The sequence below is a fragment of the Oryctolagus cuniculus genome, chromosome 2 (assembly GCF_964237555.1).
Source record: "Oryctolagus cuniculus chromosome 2, mOryCun1.1, whole genome shotgun sequence".
NCBI lineage: Eukaryota > Metazoa > Chordata > Mammalia > Lagomorpha > Leporidae > Oryctolagus > Oryctolagus cuniculus.
In genome coordinates, this window is record NC_091433.1 from 90,123,933 (window position 1) to 90,146,867 (window position 22,935).

At 36.4% G+C, this 22,935-nt stretch overlaps 1 protein-coding gene across 3 annotated transcripts in view; it reads left to right on the forward strand.

The window, feature by feature from the left end:
* LOC103352159 (disintegrin and metalloproteinase domain-containing protein 5) overlaps window positions 1-22,935 on the forward strand; it is a 127,139-nt gene that overhangs the window by 97,894 nt on the left and 6,310 nt on the right. For 2 of the 3 annotated variants that reach the window (XM_051832399.2, XM_051832400.2), the window contains 6 exons: window positions 2,165-2,255; window positions 2,783-3,008; window positions 13,478-13,564; window positions 14,227-14,338; window positions 15,343-15,502; window positions 16,630-16,680. In XM_051832399.2, coding sequence (XP_051688359.2) covers window positions 2,165-2,255; window positions 2,783-3,008; window positions 13,478-13,564; window positions 14,227-14,338; window positions 15,343-15,502; window positions 16,630-16,680 — 727 coding nt within the window. Of the gene's footprint in view, window positions 1-2,164; window positions 2,256-2,782; window positions 3,009-13,167; window positions 13,276-13,477; window positions 13,565-14,226; window positions 14,339-15,342; window positions 15,503-16,629; window positions 16,681-22,935 lie in introns of those variants that run through there. The other variant, XM_070069668.1, reaches the window with a different exon arrangement.

The window sequence follows — 22,935 nt, forward strand, 5'->3', positions numbered from 1 at the left end:
CGGATTTAACAATTAAGATGATCAGTTGTATAAGAGGATTCCAAAATAAATGTTTTTTGAGTGATGGTTCTTTCAACTGCATAGGAAGGGGAGGGGAGGGGAGAGTAAGGGAGAAGAGGGGACAGAAGGGATGAGGGAAGGGGAGGAAAAGGAAGGGAATTGGAAGGCAAACTCAAAGGGGTTGGTTAAGGACTATGGAGTAAGGAGATGAGAGAGGAGGGAGAGGCAGAGAGAAATGAAGAGAGCAGAAAGTAGAAGGGAAGTGGGAAAGGAGAAAGAGGAAAGAGAAATGTATCCTCGTTTTCCAAATCCCCTCTGAGAGCATGTGCACATCAAGCTACTGTAGCTGTGACCAGGTTACTGAACCACTAACCCTTGACATCAGGGGTCAGCCCATGACTGTGCACTACCCTCTGGCCCAGGAAAGCAGGGTCATAATACAAATGACCTGTCTTATCTAAATTGTTATAATTTTGTTCAGCGTGGTTTTTTTGCATTAGTTTTGATTTAAAATATTGCTTTAAAATGTTATTTATTTTAATTACTAGGTCCCCCACTCCATCCGAATACACAATTTTTAGTCTTATTCATCTTGACCCGTTGTATAATTTGAGGGAACTGGAAAGTTTAAAATTCAGTGATTGCAGAAAAGCAAACAGAAAGTTACTCCTTTTTGTGTGACTTCTAGAGCCATCCTTTTCCAAAAAGAGAATTGCTATTGATAATGGATTCTCTTCACAAAATTCTCTATACAATTTTGTAGCATCCCACAGCTGCACATATATATTATTGAATGTGTCCTTCAGGACATTGAAATCTATAAATCATGTTGTCCATTATTAAAATCTGAAATTATTGAAAAGAGCTCCCTGGCCAATAAGTAGTGGTAACTACAAAAGACCTCAGTGATTTTTAACATATAACTAGGATCAAAGCAACTCACTATTAAGTCACCAAGTGAAACTGGTGGGGAAGCTATTATATGTACATTTTAAATGTTAAAACATTAAATTAGACACACTAAATATATAAGAAAACTAAAGAAAGTGAACGCTGATGTTCCATCTGATTTTAAGAAGTTAAGACACTCCCATATGGGTGTACCTACATTCAATTCCAATCACCATTCCCAATTCCAACTTCCTGCTGATGTGTACCTTGGAAGACAGCTGGTGATGGCTTAAGCATTTGGTTTCTTGCCCCCTATGTGGGAGACCCAAGTTGAATTGTCAGCTCCTGGCTTCAGCCTGGTCCAGTCTTGTATGTTGTGAGCAATGAAAAGAGTGATCCAGCAGCTAAGAGCTCTCTCCCTCTCTCCCCCACTTTGTCTCTCTATCTGCCTCTCAAATAAATAAAAATTAAGTAAGGGTCGGCGCCACGGCTCAATAGGCTAATCCTCTGCCTAAGGCGCCAGCACACCGGGTTCTAGTCCCAGTCGGGGCACCAGATTCTGTCCTGATTGCCCCTTTTCCAGGCCAGCTCTCTGCTATGGCCCGGGAGTGCAGTGGAGGATGGTCCAAGTCCTTGAGCCCTGCACCTGCATGAGAGACCAGGAGAAGCACCTGGCTCCTGGCTTCGGATCAGCGCGATGCGCTGGCCGCGGCGGCCATTGGAGGGTGAACCAATGGCAAAGGAAGACCTTTCTCTCTGTCTCTCTCACTGTCCACTCTGCATGTCAAAAAATAATAAAATAAAATAAAATAAAAATAAATAAGAAGTAATTCTCATTTACTAATTATTATGATATGAAAAAATGGGGATAATAAGGAGTGTTAGGAAAATGCTCATTGAGTTTGTTATCAGTATTTCTATAAATACAATTTCTCTCCAGCTTTGTTTGAAATAAGGGTAAGATATGTTTTCACGTAGGTAGACAACTAACACAAAAAGTAAGCAGTTTGTGTAAATAGTGGGGGACACAACTACTTATTTTCCTAGCAATAGAGTGTTCCAGAAATGTTGCTGTTTATTTCTATTTGAGGCAGAACAAAGTCTATCAGATTTAGCATCAGGAGTTATCTTTTTAATCTAGTTCTCCCTGTAGTAATATTTTAATGCTGGATAATGGTAAACTTCTTTAGGGATCTTGCTATAACATACAAATTATGTATATTACTATGGTATAATTTAAATTCTATGTAACTAATTGAGATGTTGTTTTTAGATTCTAGAGGTGCTCCATTTCCATGTTTTGATGAGATAAATGCCAGAGGAGACAAATTTGGAAACTGTGGCAATGGTCCTTGTCAATTTGCGTATGTATTTAGATAGTAAGATTTTGTTTGTATGTAGATGATAGATTATAGTGAAACCACATTTTTGCTGGGTTATCTTTGCTACATAATCTTATTTGAATGATATTGTCCACTTCCTCCAATAACATGCATCCAGTGCCTATAGTTAAAGGAGTAATGACCATAAAAATGACTTCTGTTTATGGTTGTGATGAGCTAGGTTTGGTGTTAGGCAGTTTACATATGTTTACATACATCACATGTGCACAGTAAGAATTACAGTTCCCATTTTACTCATTTACTCAGCATCTAACATAGGAGAGATCTGGGCCATCAGATAGTAGAAATTATTAACTTTTCTCTTGCCAAATTGCTTAGAAAGCAAAAGAAGCCATACCGTATCTCCATAGTCTCAAAAATCTTTACTGAGGAAAAAAAATTGCTGAAACCTAGGTGTAAATTAATAAGACATTTTCTAACTTACCTATTTTAGCAACTGGCTATTTCAATAAATGATAAAAGATTTTTTTTCTCCCTTATACTTTTAGAGATTTGCTATGTGGAAAATTAATTTGTGCATGGCCACACAAGAGAATGATTTCACGTGTAAATTTATCTGTTATTTACTCACATATTCAAGATGACATATGTGTATCAACATATCTACCCATCAAGCCACCTGCAAACATTCCGTGGACGACATCGCCATACACTTCAGCTGATAGCAGAGATGAAACGTTTGTACAAGATGGAACCATCTGTGGTCCTGATATGGTAATTTGAACTACAAAAATTCATTTAAATGTTTTTTATGATTATACTTATTTAACAATGTATCAACCAATGCATTTCCCATATTTTATTTGTTGTAAAATACATGCAGCATTAACTCATCAATTATTTCAATTATTTTGAAATGTAGAATATATACTCATAGTGTTGCACAACAAATGTAGAATATATACTCATAGTGTTGCACAACCATCATTGCTATACATTTCTCTAATGTTCTTTATCTTCTAAAATGGAAATTCCTTTTGAAATATTTATTTATTCTTATTAAAATAAACAGAACATATATTATATATTCCATACTTATAGTTCCAAGAAGTCAAATGAACTCTCCATACTTCCCTACTTAACCCCCAAACTCCTTCCTCCTCCCCCTCTATCCATCAGTTTTTGCAAGGACATAATTCTAATCTACCCTATAATCACAGGCTTAGATCACCACTATTCATGTTATTCATGAAGACCGTAGTTTCACAGGAATATAAACAAGGGCTAAAAATAACAATCATATCCCAAACTGATCATTTCCCTGCAATATTGTTTGGTATTATGCATTCATTGTCACATATCAGAAAAACATATAATATTTGTCTTTTTGAGACTGCCTTATTTCACTAAGCATAATACTTCCAGTTGCACCATTTAGTTGCAACACACAGGGTTTCTTTCTTTATGGCTGAGTAGTAGTTCATGGTATATATATATATATATATATGTGTGTGTGTGTGTGTGTGTGTGTATCACATTTTCTTCATCAGTCATCAGCTGATGAACATCAGGTTGGTTCCATATTTTAGCAATTGTGAATTGAGCTGCAATAAACATGGGAATAGAAATAACTTTTTCGCTGATGTCATTTTGTTTGGGTAAATTCCTAGGACCAGGATGGCTGGATCATACGGTAGATCTATTTTCTAATTTCTGAAGAATCACCATCTGTCATGCATAATAGGTTTACTAGTTTACATTCCCACCAGCAGTGTATTAGGGTAGATTTTTTTCCCACATCCTCACCAGCATTTATTATTTGTTTATTTTTGTATGATAGCCATTCTAATTGGGGTGAGGGAAAATCTCATTGTAGTTTTGATTTGCATTTCCCTAATGTTTAGTGATTTGGAGCATTTTTTTCAAGTGTTTATTGGCCATTTGTATTTCATCCTTTAAAAATATGCCTGTTCATATCCTTTACCCATTTCTTAAATGGATTGTTTGTTTTGTTGTTGTTGAGTTTCTTGATATTTGTAGATCCTGTATATCAATCCTTTATCAGTTACATAGTTCACAAATATTTTCTCCTATTTTATGTGTTGCCTCTTCACTTTCCTTTGCAATGCAGAAGCTCCATTTGTCTATTTTTGTATTTGTTGCTTGTGCTTCTGGGGTCCTATCCTAGAAGTCTTTGCTTATGCCAATGTCCTGTAGAGTTTCCCTGATGTTTTTGTTGAGTAATTTTATTGTATCTGTTCATAGATTTAGATCCTTGATACATTTTCAGCTAATTTTTATAAAAGGATTAGGGGAGGAGTCTTGTTTCATACTTCTGCATGTATAGATCCAATTTACCATCACCAGTTGTTGAAGAGATTGTCCATTCTCCAGGGATTGATTTCAGCTCCTTTGTCATAGATTAGTTGAGTACAGGTGCATGGATTGATTTCTGGGAATTCTATGGTGTTTCATTTGTCTTCATGTCTATTTCTGTGCTGGTACCAGGATGTTTTCATTATAACTGCACTGTAGCATGTACTGAAATTTAGTATTATAATTCCTCCAGTTTTGTATTTGTTGTTTAAGACTGCATTAAGTATTCTGGGTCTGTTGTGTTTCCATATGATATTTTAGCATCATTTTTTCAGGATCTGAGAAGAATGACATAGGTATTTTGTTAGGTTTGCATTTAATCTGTAAATTGCTTTGGGCAATATGGACATTTTAATTATATTGATTCTTCCAATTCCAGAACCTGTAAGATTTTTTCTTATTTCTGTTCCTTATTCTTTCTTTAATGTTTTGTAATTTTCTTTATAGATATCTTTTTCATCCTTGATTAAATATATTATAAGACATTTACATTTTTTTGAAAGGGACTGGTCTTACAAGTTCTTCCTCAGCCATGACATTGTCTGTGTGTACAAAGGCTGTTGATTTTTGTGTGTTTATTTTCTATCTTGCCATTTTACCAAAATGTTTTTATGAGTTCCAATAATCTCCTACTGCATTTTTTTGCTCCCCTATATATAGAATCATGTTATCTGCAAAGAGAGATAACTTGACTTCTTTCTTTTCAATTTATATCCCTTTGATTTATCTTCCCTAATGACTCTGATTAAACCTTCCAGAACGATAATGAATAGCAGTGGTGAAAGTGAGCATGCTCATCTGGTTCTGGACCTTAGTTGGAAATGTTTCCAAAGTTTCCTAATTCAATATGATACTGGGTGTGGCTTTGTGATATACTGCCTTGATTGTGTCGAGAAATATTCCTTCTACACCCAATTTGCTTAAGGTCTTTATCATGAAAGGGTATTGTATTTCATCAAATACTTTCTCCATATCTATTAAGATAATCAGATGGTTTTATTCTTCAATTTGTTAATGTGATGTGTCACATTTATTGATTTGCTTATGTTGAACCAGCCCTGCATATAAGGGATAAATCCCACTTGGTCCAGGTGAATGATCTTTTTGACTTATTATTGTATTCAATTAGCTACTACTTTGTTGAGGACTTCTAGAACAAAATAGTAACTTGTTCCTTGACAGTCAGGACAAGGGCTGATTAAGACATTGTTTCTCATAGTGTCCATTTGACTTCAACAGGTTTCCTTTTAGGTGCTCAGTTAGTTGTTACCAATCAGGAAGAACATATGATATTTGTCCCTTTGGGGATTTTTGTGTAAGGAATAAGGTAGGGGTCTTGCTTCATGCGTCTGATGTGGAAATCCAGTTTTCCTATCACCATTTGTTGAATAGACTGTCCTTACTCCAGGAATTAGTTTCAGATCCTTGATCAAATATAAGTTGGCTGTAGATGTTTGGATTGATTTCTGGTGTTTCTGCTCTGTTCCATTGGTCTATCCATCTGTTTCTGTACCAGTACCATGCTGTTTTGATTATAACTGCCCTGTTGTATGTCCTGAAATCTGGTAATTTTTATCCCTCTGACTTTGTTTTTGTTGTACAAGATTGCCTTAGCTATTCGAGGTCTCCTGTGTCTCCATATGAATTTCAGCATCATTTTTTCCAGATCTGAGAAGAATGTCTTTGGTATTTTGATTGGTATCACATTGAATCTGTAAATTGCTTCTGAGAGAGTAGACATTTTGATGATATTGATTTTTCCTATCCATGGCCTTGGAAGATTTTTCCATTTTTTGGTATCTTCTTCTATTTCTTTCTTTAGAATTTTGTAATTCTCATCGTAGAGATCTTTGACATCCTTGGATAAGTTTATTCCAAGGTATTTGATTGTTTTTGTCGCTATTGTGAATGGGATTGATCTTAGAAGTTCTTTCTCAGCTGTGCATTGCCTGTATATACAAAGGCTGTTGATTTTTGTGCACTGAGTTTATATCCTGCTACTTTGCCAAACTCTTCTATGAGTTCCAATAGTCTCTTAGTAGAGTTCTTTGGATTCCCTAAATAAAGGATCATATCATCTGCAAAGAGGGATACTTTGACTTCTTCCTGCCCAATTTGGATCCCTTTAATTTCTTTTACTTGCCTAATGGCTCTGGCTAAAACTTCCAGACCTATATTGAATAGCGATGGTGACAGTGGACATCCCTGTCTGGTACCAGATCTCAGTGGAAATGCTTCCAACTTTTCCCCATTCAATAGGATGCTGGCCGTGGGTTTTTCATAAATTGTTTTGATTGTATTGAGGAATGTTCCTTCTACACCCAGTTTGCTTAGAGTTTTATTCATGAAAGGGTGTTGTATTTTATCAAATGCTTTCTCTGCATCTATTGAGACAACATATGGTTTTTCTTCTGCAATATGTTAATTTGGTGTGTCACATTGATTGATTTGTGAACATTGAACCATCCCTGCATACCAGGGATACTTGGTCTGGGTGGATGATCTTTCTGATGTGCTGTTGCATTCTATTGGGTAGAATTTTATTGAGGATTCTTTGTCTATGTTTATCAGGGAAATTGGTCTGTAATTCTCTTTCTTTGCTGGGTCTTTTTCAGGTTTAGGAATTAAGGTGATGCTGGCTTCATAGAAAGAATTTGGGAGGAGTCCCTCTTTTTCCATTGTTCTGTATAGTTTGAGAAGAATTGAAGTTAGTTCTTCTTTACATGTCTGGTAGAATTCAGCAGTGAATCCATCGGTCCTGGGCTTTTCTTTTTTGATAGGGCCTTTATTACTGATTCAATTTCTGACTCAGTTATGGGTCTGTTTAGGTTTTCTGTGTCTTCATGGTTCAAATTAGGTAGGTTGTATGTATTCAGGAATCTATCCATTTCTGATAGACTTCCTTGTTTCCTGGCATACAACTCTTTGTAGTAATTTCTGATGAATCTTTTTGTTTTTGTGGTGTCTGTTGTTACATTCACTCTTTTATTTCTGATTTTATTGATTTGGGTCTTTTCTTTTTTTAGTTAGGTGGACTAATGGTGTGTCAATTTTATTTATTTTTTCAAAGAGCCAGCTGATCTTTTGTAATTTTTTTGATTGAAGTCTGTTGATTTCTTCTCTAATTTTAATTATTTCTATTCTCCTACTAGTTTTAGATCTGGTTTGCTGCAGTTTTCCTAGATTGTTGAGATGCATTGATAGCTTATTTGTTTGGTGCCTTTCCAAATTCTTGGTGTAGGCATCTATTGCTATAAACTTTCCTCATAACACTGCTTTTGCTGTATCCCATAAATTTTGGAATGCTGTGTTGTTATCTTCATTTGCTTCCAGAAAGTTTTGATTTCTCTTTTGATATCTTCCTTGACCCACTGTTCATTCAGGAGCATATTGTTCAGTCTCCATGTGTTTGCATATGCTGTAGGGATTCCTGAGTTGTTAATTTCCAGCTTCATTCCATTGTGATTGGAGAAGATGCATTGTATGGTTTTTATTCTTTTGAATTTGCTGAGACTTGCTTTATGGCCTAGTATGTTGTCAGTCCTCGAGTAAGTCCCATGTACTGCTGAGAAGAATGTGTATTCTTTAAGTGTAGGGTTAAAAGTTCTGTAGATATCTGTTAGATCCTTTTGGGCTATAGTGTTGATTAAATCTTCTGTTTCCTTTTTTATCTGTCTTCTTGATCTGTCCGTTGCTGAAAGTGGAGTACTGAAGTCCCCCATTACTATTGTATTGGAATCTTAAGTCTCCATTTAAGTTCCTTAACATATCTTATAAATAATCCAGTGCCCTGTAATTAGGTGCATATACGTTTATAATAGTTTCATCTTCCTGTTGAATTGATCCCTTAATCATATAGTGCCCCTCTTTGTCTCAACAGTTTTTGTGTTGAAGTTTATTTTGTCTGATATTAACATGGCTACACCAGCTCTTTTTTGGTATAGAATAGCTTTTTACAACCTTTCACTTTCAGTCTGCATGAACCTTTGTTGGAAAGATGTATTTCTTATAAGCAGCAAATAGATGGGTTTTGTTTTCAAATCATTCAGCCAGTCTGTGTCTTTTAACTGGAGAATTGAGGCCATTTGCATTCAATGTGACTATTGATAAGTAGTGACTTGCCCCTTCCATTTTTCCAAAGGTATTTCCAATATATACTTTGAAATTCCTGTGATCTTTTACTGAGAGATTTTCTTCCTTTACCTTCTTTCATATTGATGACCTTGTTTCTGTGTTTCTGTATTTAATGCATCTTTTGCAGGGCTGGACTAGATGTGACATAGTCTTTCAATTTCTATTTGCTGTGAAAGGTCTTCACCTTCATTCACAAATGAAAGCTTTACAGGATATAATATTCTAAGCTGGCAGTTTTTTTCTCTTAGTACTTGGGCTATATCTCACCATTCCCTTATAGTCTGTAGGGTTTCTGATGAGAAGTCTACTGTGAGTCTAATTGAAGATCCTCTGAGAGTAATCTGACGTTTTTCTCTTGCACATTTTAGAATATTTTCTTTATGTTTCACTGTAGTGAGTTTTATTATAATGTGTCATGGAAAGAATCTCTTCTGGTCATGTTCATTGGGTGCTCTGTGTGCTTCCTGTACTTGGATATTTCTTTCTTTCTCCAAACCCAGGTTTTCTGCTAGTATCTCACTAAAAAGGCCTTTTAATCCTTTCTCTCTCTCCATCCCTTCAGGAACTGCTAGAATCCAAATGTTGGGATTTTTAATAGTATCCTGTAGATTCCCAACAATATTTTTTGGTTTCTAATTTCCTCTTCTTTGGTTTGACTGTATACTTTGCTGTGCTCTGTCTTCTAAGTCCGATATTCTCTCTTCTGCCTCAGTGATTTTGTTTTTAAGGCTCTCAACTGTGTTTTTTATTTGTTCTATTGAATTCTTCATTTCATTTTGATTTCTATATCTTAATTTCATGTTCTACTAAATTCCTCATTTCATTTTGATTCCTCTTTAAGATTTTATTTTCATGAGAGAGATTTTCTGTCATGTCCTGCATGGATTTCAGTAATTCATGCATTTGTTTTTTATTATTTCTAAATATTCTTTGAAAATTTTTGAGTTCCATTTCTTGCATTTTTTCTATCTCATCATCTTTATAATCTTATATTGGAATGTCATGTTCTTTCAGGAGCATCATGTTGTCTACCTTGTTCTTTTTTTTTTTTTTTTTTTGACAGGCAGAGTGGACAGTGAGAGAGAGAGACAGAGAGAAAGGTCTTCCTTTTTGCCGTTGGTTCACCCTCCAATGGCCACCATGGCCAGTGTGCTGCGGCCGGCGCACTGCGCTGATCCAATGACAGGAGCCAGGTGCTTCTCCTGGTCTCCCATGGGGTGCAGGGCCCAAGTACTTGGGCCATCCTCCTCTGCCCTCCCTGGCCACAGCAGAGAGCTGGCTTGGAAAGGGGGCAACGGGACAGAATCTAGCACCCCAACTGGGACTAGAACCCAGTGTGCCGGTGCCACAAGGTGGAGGATTAGCCTAGTGAGCCGTGGCGCCAGCCGTCTTCCTTGTTCTTGTTTCCTCAGTTTTTCCATTTGTTGTTTGGCTTTGTGGAAATATTCTTTGTTTTCTTCTTCTTTTTTTTCAATGTGGCGGCTTTTATTATACTATGACTCTAGATTAAGTGGACTGTCTGCATTTGGTGAATCTCTAGAGGCTTGTGGGTATGGCCAGAGAGCTCTGTTCAGTTCTTCAGGGTTAAGGGTGTGCCAAAGGTGACACACCCAAGTTTGAAGTGGTAAATCTTCTCTCTCTATTATTTTTTTTTATTCAGAAGGGAAGTAATTCTGTTCAGCTGAGCTTTTCTCCTTGATGGCAATCAGTGTCTGAGCGCTAGCCCTAGTGGGTATAATATTCATCTGCTCTATCAAGGACCACACTAAGGATCTGTGAAGTCCACAGTTAAGCTCAGATTCCCCTGAAACGTCTCTCACTGGGTAGCGAAGGCCACCCGAGCTTGTGTTGTCTCCCACCGAGTACTTATGTCTCAGCCACACCATGAGTTCTCCCATACACACTCATTTTTTTTTTCAATATCCTGGTTCATAAGCTCCACACATTCACTAGGTCTCAGTCTCCTGTTATTACTCCCCACCAGAGTCAAGTTTTTCTGCTTGGCTGAGGGCAGGCGCAGATCCAAGCTGGCACAGCTGTTACGTATGTCCAAAATGGCACTTGCTGTATTGTCTCACACACCCTTGCAAGGTGAGTGGAGAGAGAGAACCATGTCCATATCATTCCTTTTATTTTTTTCTCTCCTCTAGTTAGGCTGGTGTACTTTCCCTCATAGGGCTTTAAGCCTCGTTCCCTTTAGGCTCTTCAGGTCACTTTTCTGCCAGTGTCTCAAGCTAATGCAGTTTCATCTCACCTCTCTTTCCAGTGCTAGTGTGAAGGAGACTCTCGGCAGCTGGGGTCCCTAGCCATGGATGCTCATGTCCTCCATGTAGATCCACCATGTCCCTCTAATTCCAGAAGAATTTCCTCTGCTGTTTTTTCCCTAACTTTTCCCTGAGACTGCAGTATCTCCACTTTTATTAAACTATCATTTCCTGGACTCACAGTGAGCTCGCTCCCTATTCTGTCATCTTGGAATACCATAAAACAGTATTAACAATAATATAATATAGAAATCCCCTGATATTCTATACATGAATAATGCCTCTAATAGCATTTTAATATTCTAATTGATCCTAGTAACTTTTAAGTTCAAGAGATGTTATGTAAAGTTAGATTTAGCATACATTCTTTAAGAAAGTATCTGGGTGTGTTTGTTCAAAATAAATTTATTATCTATATGATGATTTTATTAAACTTTTATTTAATGAATATAAATTTCCAAAGTACAGCTTATGAATTACAATGGCTTCCCCCCCATAATGTCCCTCCCACCCGCAACCCTCCCCTTTCCCACTCCCTCTCCCCTTCCATTCACATCCTGATTCATTTTCGATTCTCTTTATATACAGAAGATCAGTTTAGCACACATTAAGTAAAGATTTCAACAGTTTGCTCCCACACAGAGACATAAAGTGAAAAATACTGTTTGAGTACTAGTTATAGCATTAAATCACAATGTACAGTACACTAAGGACAAAGATCCTACATGAGGAGTAAGTGCACAGTGACTCCTATTGTTGACTTAACAAATTGACACTCTTGTTTATGGCATCAGTAATCACCCTAGGCTCTTGTCATGAGCTGCCAAGGCTATGGAAGCCCCCTGAGTTCACCGACTCTGATAATTTTTAGGCATGGCCATGGTCAAAGTGGAAGTTCTTTCGTCCCTTCAGAGAAAGGTACCTCCTTCATTGATGACCCGTTCTTTCCACTGGGATCTCACTCAAGGAGATCTTTCATTTAGGTAGGTTTTTTTTTTTTTTTTGCCAGAGTGTCTTGGCTTTCCATGCCTGAAATAATCTCATGGGCTTTTCAGCCGGATCCGCATGCCTTAAGGGCTGATTCTGAGGCCAGAGTGCTGTTTAGGACATCTGCCATTCTATGGGTCTGCTGTGTATCTCACTTCCCATGTTGGATCATTCTCTCCCTTTTTGATTCTGTCAGCTAGTATTTGCAGACACTAGTCTTATTTATATGATCCCTTTGGTTCTAAGTCCTATCATTATGATCAATTGTGAACAGAAATTGATCACTGGGACTAGTGAGATGGCATTGGTACATGCCACCTTGATGGGATTGAATTGGAATCCCCTGGTATGTTTCTAACTCTACCGTTTGAGGTAAGTCAGCTTGAGCATGTCCCGAATTGCACATCTCTTCCCTCTCTTATTCCCACTCTTATATTTAACAGTGATCACTTTTCAGTTAAGTTTCAGCACTTAAGAAGAATTGTGTATTGATTACAGTATTCAACCAAAAGTATTGAGTAGAACAAACAAAAAAAATATACTAAGAGGGATAACATATCAAGTTGCTCATCAACAGTCAGGGTGAGGGCTGACCAAGTCACCGTTTCTCATAGTGTTATGATAATGTTTTGATAACTGAAAATATAAAAAAAGAATATTTGTCTCATCTTTCTCATTTTGACACATGTGAAATATGAACTTGGCCTAAATACTCTTCCCTCTTGAGATCTAAATGAAATGAGCTCAAGTTTCTATGCCAGAGGGTTCTGACTCTCCCATGTTCATGTACCCTCTTATTAGTAGAAGGAAAAGATTCATCAAAAAATTCATCCAAAAGTCTTTCACAAAATTTTTAATTTACTGTAAATTCTAAATAATTAGGAAGAAAAATGTACGCCATCATTAGAACTATTTAAATTCATGTGCTAGACATTCCCTTTCCCAGAAACTTTGTCACCCATCTTACCCTTAGGAATTCCTCTGTGACTTAGGGCATCTACCACGAGCCTTTCTCCTGGCTTTGGCCTCCTTATCCATTTGTCGTACGGCACAGTAGTCATGAATTTAAGACCTTGCCCTATTACCTAGTAGGTCAACACTGGCTCCTCACATAAATTGCCTGCTCCCAGAGATCTCTGGTCTCAGGTGAGCCCAGGCATGTTGCTTTTCAGGTGCTCCTCAGAACTCTTGGACTCAGGGGAGTTATCAAACAAGTTTTTTCAGCTATTCATCTTCCTCAGAGTACATCTAACACGAAGTGGTAAGAAAAGAAACCTTCTAACTCCTTATATATGATTACATCTTTATGACCTAAAGGCCCATAGTCAACACAGTCACAATTATTTGAGTACTATATTTTCATGGACTTTGTGGTAATTATGAATAATACAAGTTCTTTTTTTAAAAAAAAAGTCTTTTATCCATGCATACAGTATTACTGTTCAACTGACTTTACTTTTCACTTCCTTTTGCTTTTTTTAGTTTTGTTTCAGGTTTTCTTGTCGGTTAGCTGAATTTCGGAAGAATCGAACACTCTGCGATACGTCGTCACATTGCAATGGCCATGGGGTAAGGATTTGCAGTGGTAATTTTAAGCAGCATGAAGAATCAGAGATTTCTCTTTTTCAAAAAATAATTTGCAATGGGGTTTGTGGGAGTCATTTTCTAATGCTCTTTGATATTGTTTAACAGACTGATTTCTAGCTATAATTTTATCTTGAGAAAGTTATCAAACTATTTTTGGTGAAGATAAAGGGGATACCTTTAAGATGACTCTGGATGTAAAACATTTGATAACTGTATGAAGTGGAAGAGCCGTGAGGAACAGAAATGTTTGTGTCACCCTGTAACAAAAATGATTTTTTTAACAGATAGAAGGCATAGAATAAAATTCGTTAAAATTTTCATGCTAGTCTTATTAAGTTAATTTAGAGTCTGGGTTGCAACTAGCAAGTAGATGATAATTAATGGCATATTGAAGGTGATTGTGATGGATGGTACAGGGTTGGGTTGGGGAGTGCAGCTTGCAAGAATTTTTTTTAAACAAATTGATAATAGAAGCCTGATCTGCTTTTCAAACTGTGGATAACTGCAAGGGGGAAGTTGGTAAATTTCTCTAAGACACATTATTTACAATGGGATATACTCTGTGGACTAAGTATATATAATACATCAGTCTTCATCAAAACACATGTGTGCAGAAAAAAAAATTTTTTTTAAAATTATTCCAGATTTGCAACAATTTTGAACATTGCCATTGTGAAAAGGGATATACTCCTCCTCACTGCAAACCAAAGACAGGAGAGTTTGGAAGTACTGACGATGGTCACTTCAATAAAGATGGTTGGTTTCTTTACTATATTATGAATTAATACAATATGGAAGAAAATAAATGATAGGAAGCTAGATTGCAAAGAAACTAATGTCAAAAAAGTGGCTTTATTTCTGAGATTAAAAAAAAAATCTGACAGTGTAAGTTTTAAGTGTTCTTTCTTTCTTTTTTTAATTTGACAGGCAGAGTTAGTGAGAGAGAGAGACAGAGAGAAAGGTCTTCCTTCTGTTGGTTCACCCCCTAAATGGCCACCATGGCTGGTGCGCTGCTCCTGCGCCAGGGGCCAGGTGCTTCCTCCTGGTCTCCCATGTGGGTGCAGGGGCCCAAGCACTTGGGCCATCCTCCACTGCCTTCCCAGGCCACAGCAGAGAGCTGGACTGGAAGAGGAGCAACCAGGACTAGGACCCGGTGCCCATACGGGATTCCGGCACCACAGGCGTAGGATTAACCTAGTGAGCCATGGTGCTGGCCCTAAGTGTTCTTTCTTTATCAGCATTAGCATTGTTTACTAAGAAAAAGTGTACCCAATATTAGTAATTTGGAAAATATACATTTAATCCCTTATAATTTCCTCAGTTAATTTAGTTGTTGCCTTTGGATTATCAAATATATTCTTAGTTTAAATTGGTGTCAATAAGTCACTAATACATAATGTGATTAGTATGTTTCTGGCTGTTTCTTTTTTTCTTCCTAAATACTTCCATAATTCATTGTCTTTTTTCTACAGTGTAAAGGCTCAAAGCTAGTATTTTGAAATTTTTTGTTTTGCACTTCGCCTCTTTCCTCCCTGAGTAGTATTTTGATATCAAGTAGGCCTGGGTGAAGGTGGGAACACTAGAATAACACTAGTAATGGGCCATTATATACATTAGTTTTTTGGGTTTTATTATAGTAATACCTATACATATCTCTATATAAATGAAATAAATGCTTGTTGGTAACATTATTCTCGCCGCCTCTTTGCGGGGTTAATATGATCTCTAACATAATTTTGAATTGCTATTTTCCATTGTAGGGCGAAGTTATGTGGTTGGGAAGCATGCCACTTTTGAGAAAAAACATTTGCATCTCATTTTGTATATCACCCTACCTGTGCTTATCATTATCGGGGCTGTCTTAATGAAACAGGATAAAATCAGAGAGCTGTGCTACAGAGGAGAAACAGAAAGCGACAGGCAAGTTGAAAGTGAAAGAAATTCGGTTGCATCAGGAATAAATTAAACTATAGGAAAGGTAATATAAGTGGTTGCCTGGGGACACATGTGAAGCTGGTTTGGCTTTTATCATGTGTTTTCCGGTCTCACTTGTTACTAAAGCCACACAGCTACCATCAGCATCAGTGTAGGAGGAGGGACAGCTACTGAGCAAAATTTATTTTACCTCTAAGCTCATTCCCTCTGTCAAAGTAAACATACTGACTATAAGCTTTATGAGAAGAAATGACAATATGTTTTAAAGGATCTTTCAAAAATTAATTAAATGTAAATTCTCAAGGACCTTTCTCAATTATAAGCAGTTATTTTCCTAAATACTTCTGCTGCTAGTTTGTAAATTTGTCTTTCCACTAGAAATCATTTAGATTGCAAATAATAACAGATTGAGAGACAGGAGGCAGCATTGTATAAGTGAATTAGTAAGAAAATTCCATTTAGCTTCAGAAACCTTGGTTTTAAGTTGTAAATCTTGCATATCAAGTGATCCTACCTTGTGCAAATGATTTCATCTTATGTATCTAAGTTACTATCTTATAGTTCTGTCAAATAGGAGATGATAATAGTTTTGAAAGCACTAAAACTTTTGAGTAAGTGAAAGTTGCATCTTATCTACAATCATTGCGCAAATATTGAAGCCTCATATTGAGCCTCCTGTTCAAAATTTATTTTATTTGCCAAACTATTTACTTCCAGCTTTAGCTTTCAACAACTGATATAAATAAAGAACGTTAGTATTTTATAAGATGGAGAAAGAAATATCTAGATACATAATAACTGAAATTTTTGAGTGCTACTTTATGGTTTTGGCTTAATTGGTTATGAGGAATTGGGATACCATAGAACAAGAGGAGCAATCTATACAACATAAATATGTGAATACATATAAAGTGAGAGTGAGGGGAGGCAATCGATACAGCAAGGTGGATGATGGCCTCTGTTTTAATACTGAGACAGTATGTTTTTATGTTGTTGGGAGGAAATACCGATTTGAGTCACACTTTCTTTGAAGGCAGTTCTTCAAGTGACCTTTTAATTGTTTAAGATTTATAATCTTTGACACGTTAAAATAAATTTTATCGATTTTATAGGTCAGAGACAGAAGAAATCAGCAGCAGCAGCAAGATCTCTTCTTTTGTTGGGTGAGTGCAGACAAAGTGATGAACCGTTTCGCATGTGTATTTTCAGTGTTGCTTAGGACTGAGTGTATTCGTAATATTCTTTGTAGCTTGTTTGTATGCAGTTTGTTTCCATGATAGCTTCGCCTTGTCTCCCTGACCTGTACTGAAGGACTTTGAGCATATATGTAAACCATGGGACTTTCTTTGTTACTTTCATTCATTCCTTTTTGGAAGCCAAATACAAATGATTTTTCCTTTATTGGATATCATTCTATGTAAATCCCATTAAAACCTATAATCAGTTTGCAGAACTCGTTAGGTTGCATAACAGTATTTCAGTCAATCTAGGAGTCACAGGACTTGTTCATTTTTGTTAATGTAATGCAAATGCTGACACAAATCACTCACAGTTATAGGTTAGCTGCTGTTCATTTAACAGTAATCCCCAATAAAAATTATTTTATGAAAAAACCCACATTTATATCTCATTTACAGAATACAACATTTTAGTTAATCAGTTAATCCTTTCTTTCTTCCATTTTATTAATTTTGCATCATTCTACTTATGTAAAAATTCAGATCTTTAAATGAAAAAGTAGTGACATGGGATTGGAGGTGGTTACAAGAATTAATTGTAATGGAAATGAAGGATCTATTGAGATAATGTAAATATTTTATAATTGGGTAATAATGATGGTTTAAAAGCTCAGTAAATGTATTAGAAATCATAGAGTTATATAACTCAAATGATGGCTTTCTAAAAACTTTTTTTATTTAAATGCATACATACCAAGTGATTGATTGTGCAGATCAGTGAGTGTTTGTCATCTAATCACATTCCTAACCAACCCATGAATCAAGAACAAGATATTATTAGTGCTCCAAGAGGCCTCACTATTTCCCTTTATCCATTTTTTAATGTGTAAATAAGAGTGTATTGTCACTTATAAAATATGAAATCAGTGAAGTAATATTTATAACTATATACCAAATGACATGACATCTGGATAATTTTTAATACCATGTATATAGTAACTAACACAAATAAGAGATATGTGATATTTGTAATTTTGAATCTGGCTTATTTCACTTAGCATAATGATCTCAAGGTACACCCATTTTGTTGCACATGTCAGAATTACATTAAATTTTTATGGCTGAGAATATTCCATTATGTATGTGTTTCACATTTTCTTTATCCAGTCACCAGTTGATAGACATCTAATTTGATTCCACCTCTTAGCTCTTGTGAATTGAGCTGCTGTCATTTCCTTTGGATATCTTCCTAGGGGTAGGATTGCTGGGTCATATGATAGATCCATTGTTGGCTTTCTGAGGAATCTCCACAGTGCCATCCATAATGGTTGTACGGGTTTACATCCCCACCAACAATGTGATAGTGTACCTTTCTTTCCACATCCTCACCAGCGTTTGTTATTTTTTTTTTCTATTTTTGGGCAATAGCTAATCTAAGTCCAGGGAATTCATATGTCATTCTGGGTTTGATTTGCATTTTCTTTATGGCTAGTGATCCTGGGCATTTTTTCATATGTGTTTGCCCATTTGCATTTAATCCTTTGAAAAATATATGTTCATATCTTTTGCCCATTTCTTAACTGGATAGTTTGTTTAGTTGTTGAGTTTCTTGAATTCCTCTTACATTCTGAATATTAATCCTTTGTCAGTTGTATAGCTTGTAAATATGTTTTCCCATTCTGTCAGTTGCCTCTTCATTTTCCCATGTTTCCTTTGCTGTGCAGAAACTTTTTAGCTGGATGTAATTCCATTTGTCTATTTTTTTTTTTGCTTTTATTTCCTGTGCTTCTGGGATTTTATCCAAGAAGTTTTTGCCTAAAACAATGTCTTGTAGCATTTCCCTGTTTTTTCCTCTAATGATTTTGATCATTTCAGGTGTTTGGTATAGATCTGTGACCTACTGTGAGTGATTTTGCATTGAGTACAAGGTAAGGGTCTTCTTTCAAACTCCTGCAGGTGGAAATCCAATATTCCCTACACCATTTGTTGAACAGACCATCCTTTCTCCAGGGAATGATTTTAGCTTGTTTGTCAAGGTTTAATTCTTTGTGGATATGTAGGTAAATTTCTGGGGTTTCTATTCTGTTCCCTTGTTCCATGTCTATTATTTCTTTTTCTTTTCTTTTCTTTTCTTTTCTTTTCTTTTCTTTTCTTTTCTTTTCTTTTCTTTTCTTTCTTTCCTTTTTTTTTTTTTTTTTTTTTTTTTGCCAATAGCAGACTGTTTGCAGTACAACACCTCTGTAGTATGTTTTTAAATCTGGTATTGTGATTCCTCTGGATTTGCTTTTTTTAATTGTTTAAGCTTGTTTGGTTATTTGGGATCATTCGTGTTTCCAAATGAATTTTACATTGTTTTGACTAGATCTTGAAAAATGTGCTTGGTATTTTGACTGGAATCCCATTGAATTTATAAATGGATTGTGTATCACAGATGTTTTAATAATATTAATTCTTCCAGTGAATGAATACAGAAGACTTGCATTTGCGTGTGTGTCAATAATGTTTTGTAATTTTCATTGTACAGATCTTTCACAGACTTGGTTAAATTTATCCCAATGAATTTAAATGTTTTGCAACAATTGTGAATGAGATTGTGATTGTGAGAAGTGATTGTGAACAAGACTGTCTTATAAGTTGTTTCTCAGACAGAACATTGTTGGAATATAAGAATGCTACTGATTTCTGTGTGCTGATTTTATGGTGGATGATTTTTTGATGTGTTGTTGGGTTGATTTTCTAGTATTTTGTTGAGCAATTTTGCATCTATGTTCAATAGGGATATTGGTCTTTCGTTGTTCTTTGTTTTATCTTTCTCTAACTTTGAAATTAAGGTAATGCTGGCCTCATAGAATGAACTTGGAAGGGATTCCTCCATTTCAATTGTTTTGAATAGCTTAAGAAGAACTGGTGTTAGTTCTTCCGTGAAAGTTTGGTACAATTCAGCAGTGAAGCTATCTGCTCCCTGAGTTTTGTCTGTTGGGTGGTCCTTTATTAGACTCAATCTCTATCTTAGTTATTGGTCTATTCACATGTTCTAAATTCTCATTCCTCAATTTTGATACATTACCCCTTTCTTCTAGATTTTCCAATTTCCAATATAGTTATCTGTAATAATTTCCAATGATTCTTTGTATTTCAGTTGTATCATTTGTAGCATCTATTTTTATCACTTATCACTAATTTTATCAACTTTGTTTATTTTTTTAAAAACATCTTTATTTCACTGATATTTTCTATAATTTTTAAATTTATATTTTGACTATCCCTTCTCTATCTTTTATTATTTCTTTCCTTCTACTAATTTGGGGTTTGGTTTTATTTTCTTTTTCTAGGTTCTTGCAATGCATTATCAGATTACTTATCTGATAGCTTTCCAATTTTTGCATGTGGCCACTTACTGTGTTCCAGAAATTTTCATTTATTGTGTTTTCATTTTAATTTATTTCAAAGAAACTTTTTATTTCCCTTTTGATTTCTTCTATAACCCACTGTTCATTTGGGGACATGTTGTCCAGTCTCCATGTGTTTGGATATTTTCTAGGGTTTCTTTTTTCATTTTTTACTTATTTTTAATTAATTTTAATAGATTCAATATGATATGCAGTTACAAGTCTAAGAACATGAGAGTTTCTTTTCTTGTTAGTGTCCAACTTTCTTCCACTATAGTCAGAAACAATAAATGATATGATTTTTAGACTTGTTTTATAGCCTAATGTATGGTCTGTCCTAGAGAATTTTACATGCATTGATCAAAAGGATTTTTATTCTGTAGCTGTGGGATTAAAAGTTCTGCAGTTATCTATTAGGTCCATTTGGTTAATAGTGTAGACTAGGTCTGTTATTTCTTTGGTGACTTTTTTTTGGTCTGGTTGATCTGTTCATTGATAAATATGAGGTTTTGAAGTCCTCAACAATTATTGTATTAGAGCTTATGTTTCCTCTTAAATCCATTAATACTGCTTTATAAAACATGATGCCCTAGCATTGGCTCCATATACATTTACTCTAGTCAGGTCTTCCTGTTAAATTGGTCCCTTGATCACTATATCTCTTTAAACAGTTTTTGTCTTAAAGTTTGTTTTTCATCTGATAAGAGAATAGCTACTCCTGACCAGTTTTGATATCTATTTGCATGGAATACCTTTTCCATCCTGTCACTTTCAATCTGTGTCTATCTTTACTGGTAAAGTGTGTCTCTTCTAGGCAGCATATGGTTGTATCTTGTTGTTTTAAATCTATTCAGCCAGTCTGTCTTTTAATTTTAGAATTAATCAATTTTTAATCCAAGGTCGTCATTGAGTGTAATGACTTGATCCTGCAATAAATATTCCTATAATTTCTTTTGAATTGCCTTGTTCTTTTACTAGGAGGTTTCTGTGTTCCTGTTCTTTCATGATGCTGATTTTCTTTCTCTGTTTCTGTGTGTAATATACCTACCTTAATTATCATCTGTAAGGCTGGCTGGGTGGTGACAAATTCTTGTAATGTTTGATTGTCACAGGAGGGCTTTATTTCAACTTAATTTATAAAAGAGAGCTTCACAGAGTATTCTGGGTTGGAAGTTTTTGTTGTTGTTGTTGTTTAGGGCTTGAACTGTCTCTCTCTATTTTGTGCTGGCCTGTAGCGTTTCTGTTGAGAAAACTTCAGTCAATCAGATGGGAGTTCTTTAAGGGTGATCTGATGTTTCTCTCATGAATTTTAGGATATTCCCTTTATGTTTTTCTTTTGGAAGTTTGATTAGCTGAGGCTCTTTTCTGATCATGCATATTTGGGGTTCTATGTGTTCCCTGTATTTTGGTGCCCATATCTTTCTCCAAATTGGGGAAGTTTTTGCTATTATTTCAAGGAATTGGTTTTCTGAACATTCTTTTTTTCTATTCCTTTAGGAACTCCTGAAAGTCACGTGTTTAGTCGATTGATGGTGTCTCATAGATACCGAGCACTTATTTCATTCTTTCTAATTTCTTCTCTCCCTCCTGCTCCTCCTCCACCTTCTTGTGTCTGACTGAGACATTTCAGACCTGCCTTCTAAATTGGTTATTCTTCCTTCTGCCTCACCAAGTCTATTGTTAAGGCTTTCCACTGCATTTTTTAGTTGACTTCTTAGCTACTTCATTTGTAATATTTCTGTTTGTTGTTTTGAATATCTCTGTCTTTGCAGAATTTTTTATTCATGTTAATTATTTTCTCTGCATTTCTGAGCAACCATACAATCATTTTTTTGAATTTGGCTTTGGGGCATTCTTTCAATCTCCCCTTCTTCACAGTCCAATATTAATATGTACTATTGTGTTACTTCTCAGGAGACATGTTGCCTTCCTTGTTTATGTTTCTTGTGTTCCTGCATCGATCTTTGTGCATATGGGGAATCTATTCTTTTTCTCTTCTGGAGCATTCCCTTACCCACCCTACTGAGAATATGCCTCTCTGGCTTGATAGAGTGTCCTTGGCTTACACTTGAGAACCAAGGGTGTGTGCTGGGTGGGACCAGTGAGCTTTGGTCACCATTTGTGAATGGGACAAAAATCCAGATTTCACCCAAGTTGGGCATGAGGGAGCTGGAAAGGGTAATGTTTGAGTGGCTAGTATTATCACAGTCCCAGCCATCCTCTGTGCCAAGTAAAGCAACTGAGTCACAGCCTAGGGTATGCTCACAGTGCCAGTGTCCCCTCCCACTGGGCACACATGCTGTTCAGAACACTGACCCACTTTTCAGTGTGTCCCTTAACTCCTCCGTTGTATGCATACCCAGCATTCAGGGAGTTCTGAATGACCGGGTGAGTGCTCCTGAAACCTGCAGCCCTCCATGGCCTATGCCCAAAACTCCTATAATCAAAGAGCACAAGGGATCCACTCTCCACCCTGTAACCTGCACCACCTCTGGTCGTAGTGGCCTCTGGCAGTGTCAGAACTGCCCACTGTTCCCTCAATTCAGGAAAGAGTTCAGCTACAACTCCAACACAGCAAATTGAGTTTTTTGCTTTTGTTGCAGGAAGGATACATAACCACCATGGCCTCCCTTCACAGAGCAAAGTAGCCACCCAGATCCCTGTCAGCTCCCTAGGCTACACTGAAACCCAGTTGGCCCTGTGGAATTCTCCCTCAGTCTACGTTCTCTATGGTGGAAACTGCTGAAGCCTTCATTCACCTTGGCTTGGGAAGATGGTGCATCCCAGCCATGAACCTGTCATGGAGATGCAGGAGTGGCTGACAGCAGCATGACTCTGCCCTATCCTCAGC